This window comes from Neomonachus schauinslandi, chromosome 1, assembly GCF_002201575.2.
Source record: "Neomonachus schauinslandi chromosome 1, ASM220157v2, whole genome shotgun sequence".
NCBI lineage: Eukaryota > Metazoa > Chordata > Mammalia > Carnivora > Phocidae > Neomonachus > Neomonachus schauinslandi.
In genome coordinates, this window is record NC_058403.1 from 44,556,526 (window position 1) to 44,570,416 (window position 13,891).

Consider the following 13,891-nt stretch of genomic DNA (forward strand, 5'->3'; position numbering starts at 1 on the left):
TAAACCCCTCCTGTCCTTTAGGGGGCCTGGGATAGAAACACCAATGTCAAGGTTGGGACTGTCTCTGTGTCTTGGGGATCAGTAGGGGGCAAGGACTCCGCAGTGGCTGATGGCTTCTTTCTCCTCTTGTGCCTTTACTAGAGCTGATGGTCCAGGGGGCTCTTACTCCTTGGAGGCCATGTGGATCATAATGTCTACGACTTGGTTTTTTCAGTAGCTAACTTCATTGTTGTACCAGGAAATGAGCTGAACAAAATGGTATTTGAGGTCAATGCCAGTCCCAGCATCAAAGATGGAAGAGTGGGGGTTACTATTAAAGTTTCAGGAGACAACCCTCTGATGCCTGCTTCACTACCTTCTTAATGTCATCGTATCTGGAGGCTTTCGCCAGGTGTCAGGTCAGATCCACAACTGACATGTTGAGGGTGAGGACATGGAATGACATGCCAGGGAGCTTCCCATTCGGCTCAGGGATGACCTTGCCCACAACTTTGGTGATGCCTGTAGAAGCAGGGATGATGCTCTGGGCAGCCTCTTGGCCATAACACCACCGCTTCACAGAAGGGCCATCATGGTCTTCTGGGTGGCACTGATGGCATGGACTGTGGTCCTGAGTCCTTCCACAATGCCAAAGTTATCATGGTTGACCATGGCTAGAGAGGCCAAGCAGCTGGTGGTATAGGAGGCATCGCTGACAATCTTGAGGGAGTTGTTATACTTCTTATGGTTCACACTCATCACAAACATGGGAGCATGAGCAGAAGGGGCAGAGAATGTTGACCCTCTTGGCTCTACCCTTCAAGAAAATTCCAGCCTTCTCCATGGTGGCGAAGGCACCAGTGGGCTCCACAACATACGCAGCACCAGCATCACTCCATTTGATGTTGGCAGGATCTCGCTCCTGAGAGATGGAGATGGACTTTCCACTGATGACAAGTTTCCCATTCTCAGCCTTAACTATGCCATTGAGTTTGACATGGGTAGAATCGTAACAGAATATATAGACCGTATAGTTGAGGTCAATGAAGTGGTCATTGGTGGCAACGGTATCCACTTTGCCAGAGTTAAAACCCTGGAGATCAGATACCAGTCCATTTGAGACTTGACCTTGACCATCGTGTCTCAGGAATGCAGCTGACACTGCATAAGAAGACATGGCTGTCTGTTGAGGGGGGAGGAGCACATACCTCTGGTTGCATAGGATGAACTGTAGATTCTATACACAGTTTACATAATACATGAAATTAATAGTCCCTTTTCTCTATGCAGCTTATGAAAAATCTTTTTAATTTTCCATCTTCAGTTTTTTTAAAATTACATGTTTTTGACATTTCTCCTTTATTTACTAGGGAAAAATTAGCAATTAAAGGACAGTTTTATATTCTTAATACTAAATTATGGAGACTCAACTGCATCCTGGGAAAGAATGATGTAGAAAATAGACTACATTGGCATGACTAACCTTTTAAAAAGAGGGAGTGCAGGTCATCAGTACCTGACAGAACTAATTACAGTACATGAAGCTGAGCTTGAAACTTTTGATGTTCAGTGCTTTAAACATGATAATATAGTTGTTCAGTATAAACAGTGCATATTTTAGTTACAATTATATAACATTTCCACCCAGGTGCTGCAGGAGATTATCGAGTTAGAAATTTAAACTAGTTCGTATAAATCAATTTAATCATTTTAGTTGAAACTACCCAGAAAGTCCTAAAAAATGGAGGAAAATTATTCCCCTCATCCCCTCAGAGGACTCCAAAACTACCAGAAGGCATTATTAGAGGGAGTTGAAATTTAATGGGTTTTCCTGTATGGTTTATTTTATTAGACTTTTAGATGAAAAGGTGCATTATTGGATTGGTGCAGGATAAAATGTCTTGAGGTCTCTTTAGGAGGGAGTTGGTAGTAAGAGAACTAAGGTTACTAGAATAAAATTCTGCTTCCTATCTCATTTCCTATTTCTGTAGACATCATGTATATTTCTTCGTGTAGCCATTTCTTCAGAATTTTTTTATCAATTGAGGAAAAAAAATTCTGCAGCCTGTTGAAAGTTGGTTTTAAGTATAAAGCATTAAAGCTTTGAAAGAAAAACCGACCAGACAGTAAAATTTCTTGTCATTTATTCAGGCTTCTGGATCTTCATATATTGTTCTAAAGGCTCTTGTGATTTCTGAATAATTACTATATTTTGATAGCAGATTTCACCAGTAATGTTAATTTACCTACATGGATTTTTCTCTTTTTGCGTGTTTTCATAGACATTATCTTATTCACTTTTGAGTTTGTTTCATAATAGTCTTTGATCTAGCCTGACACACATACTGAAGCTAAAACCACTTTTGTAAGGCAAAGCCTTTCTCTGTGCTTCTCCTTCATGTGCTTTATGATAGACAGTAAAAACATGCATGTGACCAATACAAGATTTTACAATAGTGGTGTGATAGGATTTGAGGGGGCAGCAATTATATAGTTTGAAATACAGTATTTCAGCTAAAATTCAAGAAATACATAAGGAGCACAGTTGATGAAAATTTGACATTGTCAAAGGAGGTTTACTTTCTCTTTATCATGTAGACAAGTCTAGTATTCTTCATGTTGCTGCTTTAAAGTTGGGGAGAAAATGTATTATATTAGATAGTGGGATACTGGTAAGTAGATTACTTATTCATGTGGATTCTATCATGTTTTGTTAATTTTATGTTTAACCTGAAAACATTAGAACATCAAATTTTTCTACCATCCATCTCTAGGGTCGATGAAATTAGAGTTCACAATTTAAAACACCTTTATATCATCTATAATAACTAAGACAGTCTGGAATAAATTGCACACTAAGCATTTACTATCATTGCTTTATTTAGTCATTCATTAATGCACAGAAAGTTATTACACATACACTGTTTCCCAAATTTTGTTGGGGGGGGCATTTAAAAATATAAAGATGATTAAGACACCATGCCTTCCTTCAAATAGCCACCAGGCGAGTGGGGGGAAAATAAATAAGTGCCTAGATCCTTGTAATTTAATATGGCAAATGCTGTGCACAGGGCTCTGTGCACCCACAGATCAGAGGCTACCTTCCCTGTTAGCAGGAAAGGGGCTTTGGGATAGGTTTGCTCTGGAGATAACTAGTGAACTAAGTCTTAGAAGACCCTAGAGTTTCTCTCTGAGGCTGGGATTGAAGGGGAGAGTATGTGTGAAGGGCTAGTAGGCAGCATCAGATAGCATGAGAACTCCCAGAGATAGATTCTTCAAAGGAAGATGGATGCTGAGAGCCAAGGAACTCTGTGCGGGGTCTGAGAAGTAGAGAACTTTTTCTAGAAGTCCCTTTTGATTCCTGCACTTACCCAAGCATTTTAATACTCACTACACTGATTGAATATCTGAAGACCTTAACGTGAGAGGATTTTTAAGGCAATTCTGTCATTGAGTTAACTAATATATCCTGAGTGCTTGATGTGAGCTAGACATCTCACCAGTTGTTTTCCTTTAGAAGTTCTCCCCCTATGTGCTCAAAGTTGCTCTTTAAATTCACATCTAAGAGTAAAGGAAGAGAAGCTTACTATGATGCTCTGATATGGTGGAGAATTCAGTGACGTATCCACGAACTTGCCAGTATGAGGCATAAAGGCAGTATAGTTCCTTCCAGTCGAGCACTCCTTTGAGATTATAACTAAAACCTAAGCCTCGGACTTGTCAGTCTACATTCTCTCCATTAACCACAGTGAGAGAGATGTACACAATCAGGTAAGGGGGAAAGGTTCTAAGGAGCTTGAACATTCATGCTGCCTTGACATTCACATGCTGCTTGTCAAATCTTTATTATTTTTTTTTAAATAAAGACAGGTTTAACTACAACATTTTAGGATTTCCATCTCCAATTAATGCATATTAAAAGTAGGAATAATTTGAGAGGCCTTACCACACTTTCTAGGATTACTACTAAGTGTTACTAACTGTATTTCCTGATACTGTTGTGCTGTTGCTTTTTACAGACAACGTAAACCAGAGAGGCCGTCAGTAACGTATGCAACATATCGAGGCCCCAGGCAAATTAGGAAATATTTGAAGCACCAGACTGCATTGGAAACTGTGACTCCCTCGGATGGAGAAAATGAAAGTTCTGACTCTAGCACAAGCATCCACATTGGCCCTGGAAGTGAGACGGAGGCTAGGATGGCGTCGTCATTGTCATCAGCTAGCACGGACTTATCTATGAAAGGACATTTGCTCAAAGGCCTGTCAGAAGACTCTGATTGTAGCAAAATAAATCTTAACACAGAAAGCCATCTGACAAACAACCCAGATTTGCCCAATACTGCTTTTTCTAAGGATGTTTTAAATAAAAATGATCCTGGGGGACCTGTGAGAAGTAGGCCATCCCCTTCTGGGACTAACTCCAGCTCTGTTAGAGAATCTGATTCACAGCACCATTTAAATGGTGCACCAGTTTCTCAAACTGACAGGAATTTGGTATGTTCAGCGTTGTTTATAGGAAGTAATGGTAGCAAAGTTCCTTACAGTCCAGATTTTCACGGGGTAACTACAACAGAAACTACAGTGAAGGATGTCAGCTCAGTGATGAGTGATGGGACCTTGGTGCAAAGAGAACATGTTGAGCCTGTGAGCCCCGCTATATCTGACTTCTCTTGTAGGAAATCTGATGGGAGTGACACTACCAAAGAGGGAAGTTTGCCAAGTTCAAATAAATCAATTAGGCTCGAAGATCCACAGTTGCCAGAGAGTAAGTGTTCTGACAAGCAAACTGCAGATAACTCAGCAAAGCAGGCTGCCAATCACACCAACATCCCTGCTCTTCAGAGACATGCTGTGACAGACACAGAACTTGTAAATGAAGGAAATAGATTGTCTGCCCAAGACTCACAGAAAAATTTGGCTACTAGAAAAATCAGACAAGAAACAGAAAACACCTTGGTTGGTGAACCCAGAGCTTCAAGTCTCATAAAAGCTCCGAAAGGTAGAATTGAGCCATTACCCAAAGATACTGACCAGTTTATAAAAGAAGCCAGAAGGCCCGATTTTAGGCCATATGGCAAAATGCCTCGTATGGTTAGAATAAATCAAAACAACCCTGCCTCTGTAAAACACATCAGTGAATCAGCCATTGTAGCATGCTTAGAAAGTAAAACAGCACCTGAACTGAATTTTGAACCTAAGCAAAAGCACATTTCAGAATCTCTTCTTGATTCTGAGAGTCTTCAACAAGCCAAAGCATCACCTGGTGTCAGAACATCTCTTACCCTTGACTGTAAAAAATCAGATTTCAGTATTTCATCTCCTACCCTTGTTTCCAGAGTTGGTATGCCAAGCAAGTTAGATATTCCTGTTTTAAAGGATGAATGTTCTTCTGTGCTCACTGAAACTGGGGATGTCAACATTGTTGATGTTTCCAATCAGCCTAGTCAGTGTCAAGAAGAAAACATGGCAAATCGTGTTGAGGCAGCAGATGGGAAGAGGCCTCCTGCTTGCCTTCGTCTTGGGCATGCCTCTGCAACTCTTGAATCCAAGGAAGTTCTTCCTGATGGCAAAAAATGCCACGTTCCACTAGATCTTACAGCCAGAGATGTTCATGTAACCAGAGTGGACTCGAGATTGGAGTCTGAAAGCCTCTCTGAGGACCACAGTTCCATTTCATCTCAAGACCTTACTAAAGCAGAATTGATGCTTTCAAACACTAGAGCAAGTAAGAGCACCGTAGAGAAGTCTGATTCTCTTTCCTTGGAAACCAAACCTAACATTGCCAAAATTTTCTCAAAAGTCGAAGTTGATGGTCAGAACAATGGTCCTGTTGAGTTACATTCTGGAAGAGAAAACACTATAGCCCTCTCCAAGGTAGCTGTTTCCCAAACAAAGCCCAGAGACATCTCTCAGGATAAAATTTCTTCTCCATTTGAAGTTACAGATATGCCACGAAAGCTTACTTTATCGGAATTAGCTTCCCAAGAGGTTGAACAGGACAAAAGTTTTCAATCGATGGATCATAAGGAGATAAAAGAAGAATATTCAGCTTCTGGCCTTGCAGAGAATTGTCAAACTGAAGTTTCTCTTCCTGCCTCTAAATATCAAGGTATTCAGGAAACAGAGGCAGAAGCCTTAGTTTATCTTCCTGCTTTTCCCAAAAGTAATACATCTGAGATTTTACCTCCTCTTCGTAATGAAAAAGTCACTAGGCAAATGGCACAGAATTATGAAGCCCATGCTTGTGTGATTCATCAACCTTCAGATATTTGTGGGACTAGAAAGATTTCTGGTTTCTCAAAAATGGCAAAACTCAGCCTAACTAGTGCTTCGCCACAATTCCAAGAAACTGACAGCACAAAAGTAAATTCACCTTTTCTGGATTCTGATAGAAGTTCGGAAAAAAATGCATTTGCATCTGAGGATTCACACTTTCATAATGCTCCTGTGCTGAAATCAGGAAAGAAAGCCTTATCTCATAGAAGGAAAGCGAATACTCATTTCCTAAGTGGTGGTATTAATAACATGTCTTCCTCCAGTAACTCTGAAGAAGTTAGTGTGGTTTTAAGTTCACATAACCCCCCAAATAATTTCAGTTCTGTAAAAGTTACCATAGATGCCGCACCTGAAGGTGCCTCTCTAACTAACCTGCTGTACCCTAAGAGCTCTTATTTGAAATTGGAAACGTCTGTCCCAACAGGGTCAGAAGTAACCCCACTTGAGGAACATTTTGGGAATCCTACTGGGAAGGGATCTCTTGATTTCCCAACTGCTGCCCAATTTGACAATCCCATGGAAGCAGAGACTGGAGCAGTTGCTGGGGCTCCAGCGTCAGTTAACAGCTCAAGCCAGCAGTGTTCTGAAGCATCTACTGAGCACACAGAAGCAAGGAGGAGAGCACATGACCAACTTTTGGACCTCAGAAGTGGTTTACTGAGAAAGGCTGATACATTGATTAGTGAAATTTTTAACTCTGTCAGGGAAGAATTAAAATCCAAACACAGAGTTGCTACCTGCCAGGAGCATATAGCCATAGACAGCATAATGAATCCAGGTACTCCGAAAGAAGACATCCGTGAGAAAAACCCATCAGAAGTGACACTGACCGGGATTCAACTGACGGAGCATTTGGAAGAGCAGGGCATGGAAAACAGGTCAGCAGTCCGAGGGGAAGAAAAGGTCTGTGTTTCACCTACAGTTGGTGAGAAGAGTCTCCTTTTTGATTCTGATAGAATGAATTTATCTTGTTTGTTAGAAGATCAAGCTAGGGAATTAGTCAATGAGATTATTTATTCAGCCCAAGAAAATTTGACAAATGAAGCTTTTGAAGATACTGAGGATACCTGGGATTCTGAACTTCAGGCTAATACTTCAGGAATTCTGAACAGTGATAGTGTTAAGCCACATGATACATTAAGGGAGTTCTTGGTGTCTGAACAGGCAGTAAATCAAAGCACGTGTGAAATTAGTGAAAATAAAGTATTAGGTAGATTCTGCTCTGTAAGTAACTTAGTTAATGACACAGAGTCAATTAAAGGAAGAGAAATTGTTCTCTACCAAAAATCCCCGTTTTCTGGAAATGGAGCTGGACAGTCTGATAGTATAAATTTACTGAAATCAGATACTGTTTTGCTAGCCAAAGACACACCCCATAAAGGGTTAGATAATAAGGTAAAAACACATTTATTTTTCAAAGAGGACTCTAAAGAGAAAATGGAAATAGAGTGTGTGGATAATCACAAAACTGGGACAGAGAATACAAAAACTCTTGTATTAAATTTCAAATGGCATCCATTTGCAAATGATGACCTCCATGTACCTGGGACATCCAAAAGCAGTTTGTCTGATAGTCTTGTGTGTATGTCTGAAAAAAGCTTGCCGGGACACAATAATAAAAGCACACTCCTTACAACGTCAGAAGTAGGGAAAGTACACAAGAAAGATACTGAAGTAAATATGGGGGAAATGGAGCTTAGACCTTCCATGTTAGAACTGGGAGAAACAAACAAAATGGATGCTGAATTGAATTTTATGAAATATGAGGCAGTCCCTCCTATGTCAGAAATGGGAAGAGCACATAAAAAGGAAGCCAAATTGAATATCACAAAAACTGAGCCAATAGCTGACATTCTTAAAGTGGGAGAGGTATACCAAGTAGATGCTGAGAGGTATATTGAAAAAACTGGAGGATTACCTGCCATTTTAGGAATGAAAAAAGCTTATAAGAAGAGGGATGTTGAAGGAGATCTTGGCAAAACTGACATGCTGCCTGTTATTTCAGAAGAGAAAAATATCTACCAAAAAGATGCTGAGGTAATTACTAGAAAGACTGAAATAATACCTACCACATTAGAGATTGAAAATATTTACCAAAAGGATGCTGAAGGGGATATTGTAAAGACTGAGGTGATACCTGTTGGATTAGAAATGGAAAATATTTACCAAAAGCATGCTGAAGGTGATATTGGCAAGACTGGGATCACAGCGGTTATGTCAGAAATGGAAGATGTCTACCAAAAGGACTTTGAGGGGATTACTGAAAAGCCTGAAGTGATACCTGCCACATTAGAAATGGAAGATATTTACCCAGAGGATGCTGAAGGGGATATTGAGACTGAGGTGATACCTGTTGGATTAGAAATGGAAGATACTTACCTAAGAGATGCTGAAGGGGACCTGGACAAAACTGAGGTTATGCCCATTATGTTAGAAGTGGTAAATATCTACGAAAAAGATGTGGAAGGCATCACTGGAAAGACTGCAAGACCTGTGGTGGAAGTATCTTATCAAAAGGATGCTGGAGAAGGTATTAGGAAAACTGAAGTGATAGAAGTGGAAGAAGCTCACAAGGCGACAGTCCCTGCCTCCTTAGAAATGGAAAAACCATGTAAGAGAGAGGCTAAAGAGACCCTCGGCATGATTGTGTCCATGCCCTCTCCAAGAGAAATGGAAAGAATATCTCCAGAAGATTCTGATGAGGCTCTCAGGAAACACAAAGTGTTATCCACAATGGTAAACATTCAGAAAACATACAGAACAGACCTGGAATTGCCTGTTACACAAGCAGAGGCCATGCCTCCCATATATGAAGCTGTAAAAACCCCACAAAAGTCTGGTGGAGAGAGTGCTGGAGAAATGGAGAGAGATCCCCCTGAGAGAAAGGAAGGCTTGATAGCGTGTGACAACAGACTTGCCTCCTCCTATTTCAGGGGATATGAATCACCGACATTAAGTAAGGATTATGAAGGCTACCCAGTTTTAGCAATGCCGGATTTTCAACCTGAGGGTACCATAGGAAAGCTAGACAGAAGAACATCTGTTATTGCAGTAGATAACCAAATAAGGGATGATAATTATAGCGATGAAAAAGAAGAATCTAACTTGGCCTTCATTTCTCAGGATGAACAAGAAAATTCTTCCTTTACTATATTATATGAAGAACCCCTTCAAGATGAGGACAGGTGTGCTACCGCAGAAGTAAGAAGAACACACACTCTCTTGTTTCCTGAGACATCTGCTGACAGCATGCCTGTTCTTGCATGTGAGAGGTCTGAGAGCAGAACTGACCTCGTCCATCATTTTGAAAAGGATACTAAATTAGGTGAGACATTTGATAGTGATAGTTCAGAATCGTTCTTATCAGTGGAGGCCAAAAGGTACAAAATTTATCCCTTAGCTTTGTCTCCCATTTATGAGGATGACAGTTCTCAGGAGGACATTCTGTCCAACGAGGTCTCACCTGGTCACCATGGCTCCACAAAATCAAGAGAGAGTGCAAGCCAGCCCTCTTCTGTTTTATCCCTTCTGCAGTCTGTATCAGAGCGTTTAAAGATGAATTTTGATGAAGACAGACAGGGGGTAGGGGAAGAGGAGGACGAGGACGAGGAGGAGGAGGAGGAGGAGGAGGAGGAGGAGGAGGAACCGTTACATAAAGGAAGCCTGAGAGCTAGGAGGAAGGAAGCCTTCAAGCGGCCAGACCCTTCCATCGCATTTTACCCCGATGATAGCCAGGAAAGGACTGGAATTTCTAAGAATTCATATGTAATGTCAAATGAACCTGCTACCTCCAATCTGCAAGTTGGTCTGTGGCCAGAAAAGGCTTCATTTCTACAAAAATCTGACCTTACTTCCAAACTACATTCTTCTTTAAAGAGTGCTTATCATCAGTATTTGCAGACTTCCAAAACCCATTCCTCAGAGAAGGGACCCCGATTTGGTGGGATTTTTCAGGAACCAGTGTCAAAATACTTCCGTGCTCAGGACATCTCAGGCAGATTAAGCCTGTTCACAGAGGTAAGTTACTTTGATTATTAACTAGTGAGGTAGTGCTTTGGGTCATAAAATGATCTGAAAGCTTATTAAGAAAATCAGTGTTTTGAGGTTGTGTAAGGATTGTTTTAAAAATATATCAGAGGTTACTTTATCCTTTAATTGAAGTGTGTCACAACTGCTGTATTTTAGCTGGACTGTTAAAATGAGAAAACAAAATTGCTTAGTCAGAATTTAAGAGGCATAAGGGAGAAGCAAGTTATTTCCCAGTTCTTTGCTAATATTTAGTTTTCAAGCTAAATTAAATGATAGCATTTGAATTTCTGAAGATACTGTATATGGGGAATTTGTTACTGGAACCATTGAACCTATGTGTCTCAGTAAAATATTTCCTAATATTTTAAAACATTTTAAGTGACAACCTCACAGTGTCCTCTCACTATAATTGCTCATGTTGTTCGTACAAAGCAAGGCAATGAACAGCCTAATTCAAAGAAAAAGCTGAAAGCATTATAACTGGAAAATGCCTTGAAATTCAGTTATATGTATTCTTTGCCTTAGAAATATTTAAATGTCTAACATAGAATATATCCATTTAACGTGGGACTTTCCTTTCTGGCATTCCCAAGATCATGGAACTTTCTCTAGGATTCCAAAGTCCTTGAATAGCCATAGTATCAGATAGTTATATACTTGAATATCAACCAGTAGCTTGCAAGGCAAAATCTTTTTAAAAAAAGAAAGGGTGGGATTTGAAGAAATGTTTCTTTAATGATTCTCCATCACCTACCAAGTCACGGGGAACATCTTCACTGCATTCCAACACACCCAGGTCCTGTTTGTCCAGCCTTGTCTCCTCATGCTCTGGTCATGCACCCTGTGTTTCCTACCACTGTACTTTTCCTCAGTATGTTCTCTTCATAGAAGTTTTTTTAGTGCTACTCCCTGACCCCAGCCTGCCACATTGCTTCACTTGTTGAAATCCTGTTTTTCAAGGTCTTCTCCATATCACTTGCTCAGACAAGCCTTTGGGCACCTCCCTGTGCCATCACCTAACCTCCATGATGGTGCCGTTTCCCTTGATGGCCATCACTTGGCTTCTTTTTTTGTGTTTTACCTGTAGTTTAACTTAGTCCTTCACTTAGAGTCATGTGAGTGTGATCTATCGTTTTCCCCCTTTGTAGCTATAAGCTTCTTGAGGGCACAAATAACACATCATTTTCCTTGTAGTACCTAGAGGTGCGCTTTGCATTTAATGGCCCCTAAGTAAATATGTGATAAATTAGATTTGTGACTGCTAAGAAATTGAACTATATCTTTCTGTTGATGTTTTTTAAGGCTTCCTTCTTACACTTTTATTATTTCAGAATATTAACAAACAAATTTTGAGGTGTAACCCAAGACCTGGGAAGGTAAGCATAAGTTTCTTTTCTTGTTTGTTTGGTTTTCTTTTAAAAGATTTTATTTATTTGAGAGAGAGTGCAAGAGAGAGCATGAGGTAGAGGGAGGGAGAGAGAGAGCCAGACACCACCGAGCAAGGAGCCCGATGTGGGGCTCGATTCCAGGACCCTAAGGTCATGACTCAAGCTGAAGGCAGACGCTTAACTGACTGAGCCACCCAGGCACCCCATAAGGGTAAGTTTCTTATAGACTAAGATACGAAAAGTAAAGTTACTTTAGGGGCATCTGGATGGCTCAGTTGGGAGGGCAGGCGACTCTTGATCTTGGGGTTGTGAGTTCAAGCCCCACACTGGGTACAGAGTTGACTTAAAAAAAAAAAAAAAGTAAGGTTACTTTCAGGTTTGGGGAGTTTAAAGTAAATACTTTTAACTGACTTTAAAAGGGATTGTTTTACTCACAGATTTAGCATCTAAAGTAATAATTACTTTTATATATTTAGGATATTTTATTTTCTACATTCTAGGACATTTTGGAATTTTAAATGCATTCTTAAAATTAGTTATTGTGCCTACTTACTGTATGTTGCAGATGGTTATCTATGATCTCCATGGAAGTAAATATAAGCAAGAGATCTACTGTAGTATTCCTGATGCTACATCATGGTCCTTTCCGAATGGGGTACTGATAAAAGTTGTAAGGGGCTGGTAAGAGATCTCTTAAAATTTTGTAGCATGTTTCTCCCAACTAAGTGTATTTTCTTACTGTTTATGCTTTTTATATTTTTTATTGAAGTCACATTCCTTTTCCTCTGGTTTTTGACAGAATATTTTGAAACATTATTAGTGTTTTATAACTTAATTGTTCTCTTTATCTACTGTGACAGAAAATATAGGTTGTTTTTGGTGCTTAAAGCCAGCTATAAGTAGCAAGACCTAATATATATATACAATCAATACCATCCTGAAACTACACTATTAGCAGGATAGATTTGGCAAGTTGAGTTAAAGGCATGAGTTGAATGAAGCACAGCCTTGAAAGTGAGTTCAAAATCTGTGGGATGCTAAGGAATGTGAAGGCCACATACTTAGTCATTTGTATAGCTGACATAGTCAAGAAGTGAAGGATTCTTTATATGGTGTAAAAATGAGGGAAACCTCAGTTGTTATTGACCATTTCCCTTGGACATGCTGGAGCCAAAATTTCTTTGTCCGGTGTCTCAGTTACTCACTGGTCAATATTCATGATGTAAGTGGTATGGTGTAGTGTTGTTTTCATGTAATAAAATGGGACACGTGTGCTCCCATTTTATTTAAAATTTGGAATTGTTAAACTGCTGTTTTAATAGAAATGTATGGCTTTGTTTATATACCATCTAGAAAGCGCTTGTGTACCTGTATATAAGCATACGCATTGATTATGTTCAGGACTATTTCCAAGTTGTAATGCACTTTTATTCTTACGCTATTTATTTGTACTTACATTAGCATATATCATTGTTTCAAAAACGGAATTGTGTGCTAATGGTGGAAAATAGCTCAGCTTTTAAAAGGTAGGAAGGTGAGATGGTCTGTGGACTAAGTATCATTTGTTTTATGCCTCATTTCTTAGAAAATTAATTATAACTGATCATGCTTTTATATTTTGTCAGCTGGATTTTGTATGAGAAGCCACATTTCCAGGGTCAGAAATGTGTGCTGGAAGAAGGGGAAAAGGTGTTAAATCGTGACTGGATCCTTCAGAACAGGAAGCATCCACAGAGAGACTTTGTATTGGGTTCTATCAAACGTGTCTTAAAGGTAACACAACCATTGATTTTCCCTGATTTTTGTTTTGTTTTGTTTGTCTTGTAGTAAAGCTGTACTTTGGCCTCGCAGTGTTTAGAGGTGATTGCTAATATTTGTGCTAGTTTTACTAATCTTTATTATATTGATGATAATCTTGAACTTATGCATATGAAGTATTAGAGTGAATGATAATTTAAAATGTTACCTGTAATCTGGGCCATAAAATGAAATGGTGCATGATACGTGTGTGTGTACACAACACACACAACACACACACACACACATTTTTAAAAGTGGTAGGAATATACCATCCATGCATCTTTAGGAAAAGAGCTGATATTTCCAAATATCTTTTTTTAGTAATCTCCACTCGTGAGTGTAGGGGAGAGAGAGAGAGAGAGAGAGAGTGTGTGTGTGTGTGTGTGTGTGTGTGTGTGTGTGTGTGTGTGTGTGTG

General features: G+C 39.7%; 1 protein-coding gene across 1 annotated transcript in view; it reads left to right on the plus strand.

The window, feature by feature from the left end:
- CRYBG3 (crystallin beta-gamma domain containing 3) overlaps nucleotides 1-13,891 on the plus strand; it is a 105,941-nt gene that overhangs the window by 38,201 nt on the left and 53,849 nt on the right. Inside the window, exons 4-8 of the mRNA XM_021687965.2 lie at nucleotides 3,999-8,253; nucleotides 8,311-10,275; nucleotides 11,619-11,663; nucleotides 12,241-12,356; nucleotides 13,301-13,448. Of these exons, the coding sequence (XP_021543640.2) occupies nucleotides 3,999-8,253; nucleotides 8,311-10,275; nucleotides 11,619-11,663; nucleotides 12,241-12,356; nucleotides 13,301-13,448 (6,529 nt within the window). The remainder of the gene's footprint in view (nucleotides 1-3,998; nucleotides 8,254-8,310; nucleotides 10,276-11,618; nucleotides 11,664-12,240; nucleotides 12,357-13,300; nucleotides 13,449-13,891) is intronic.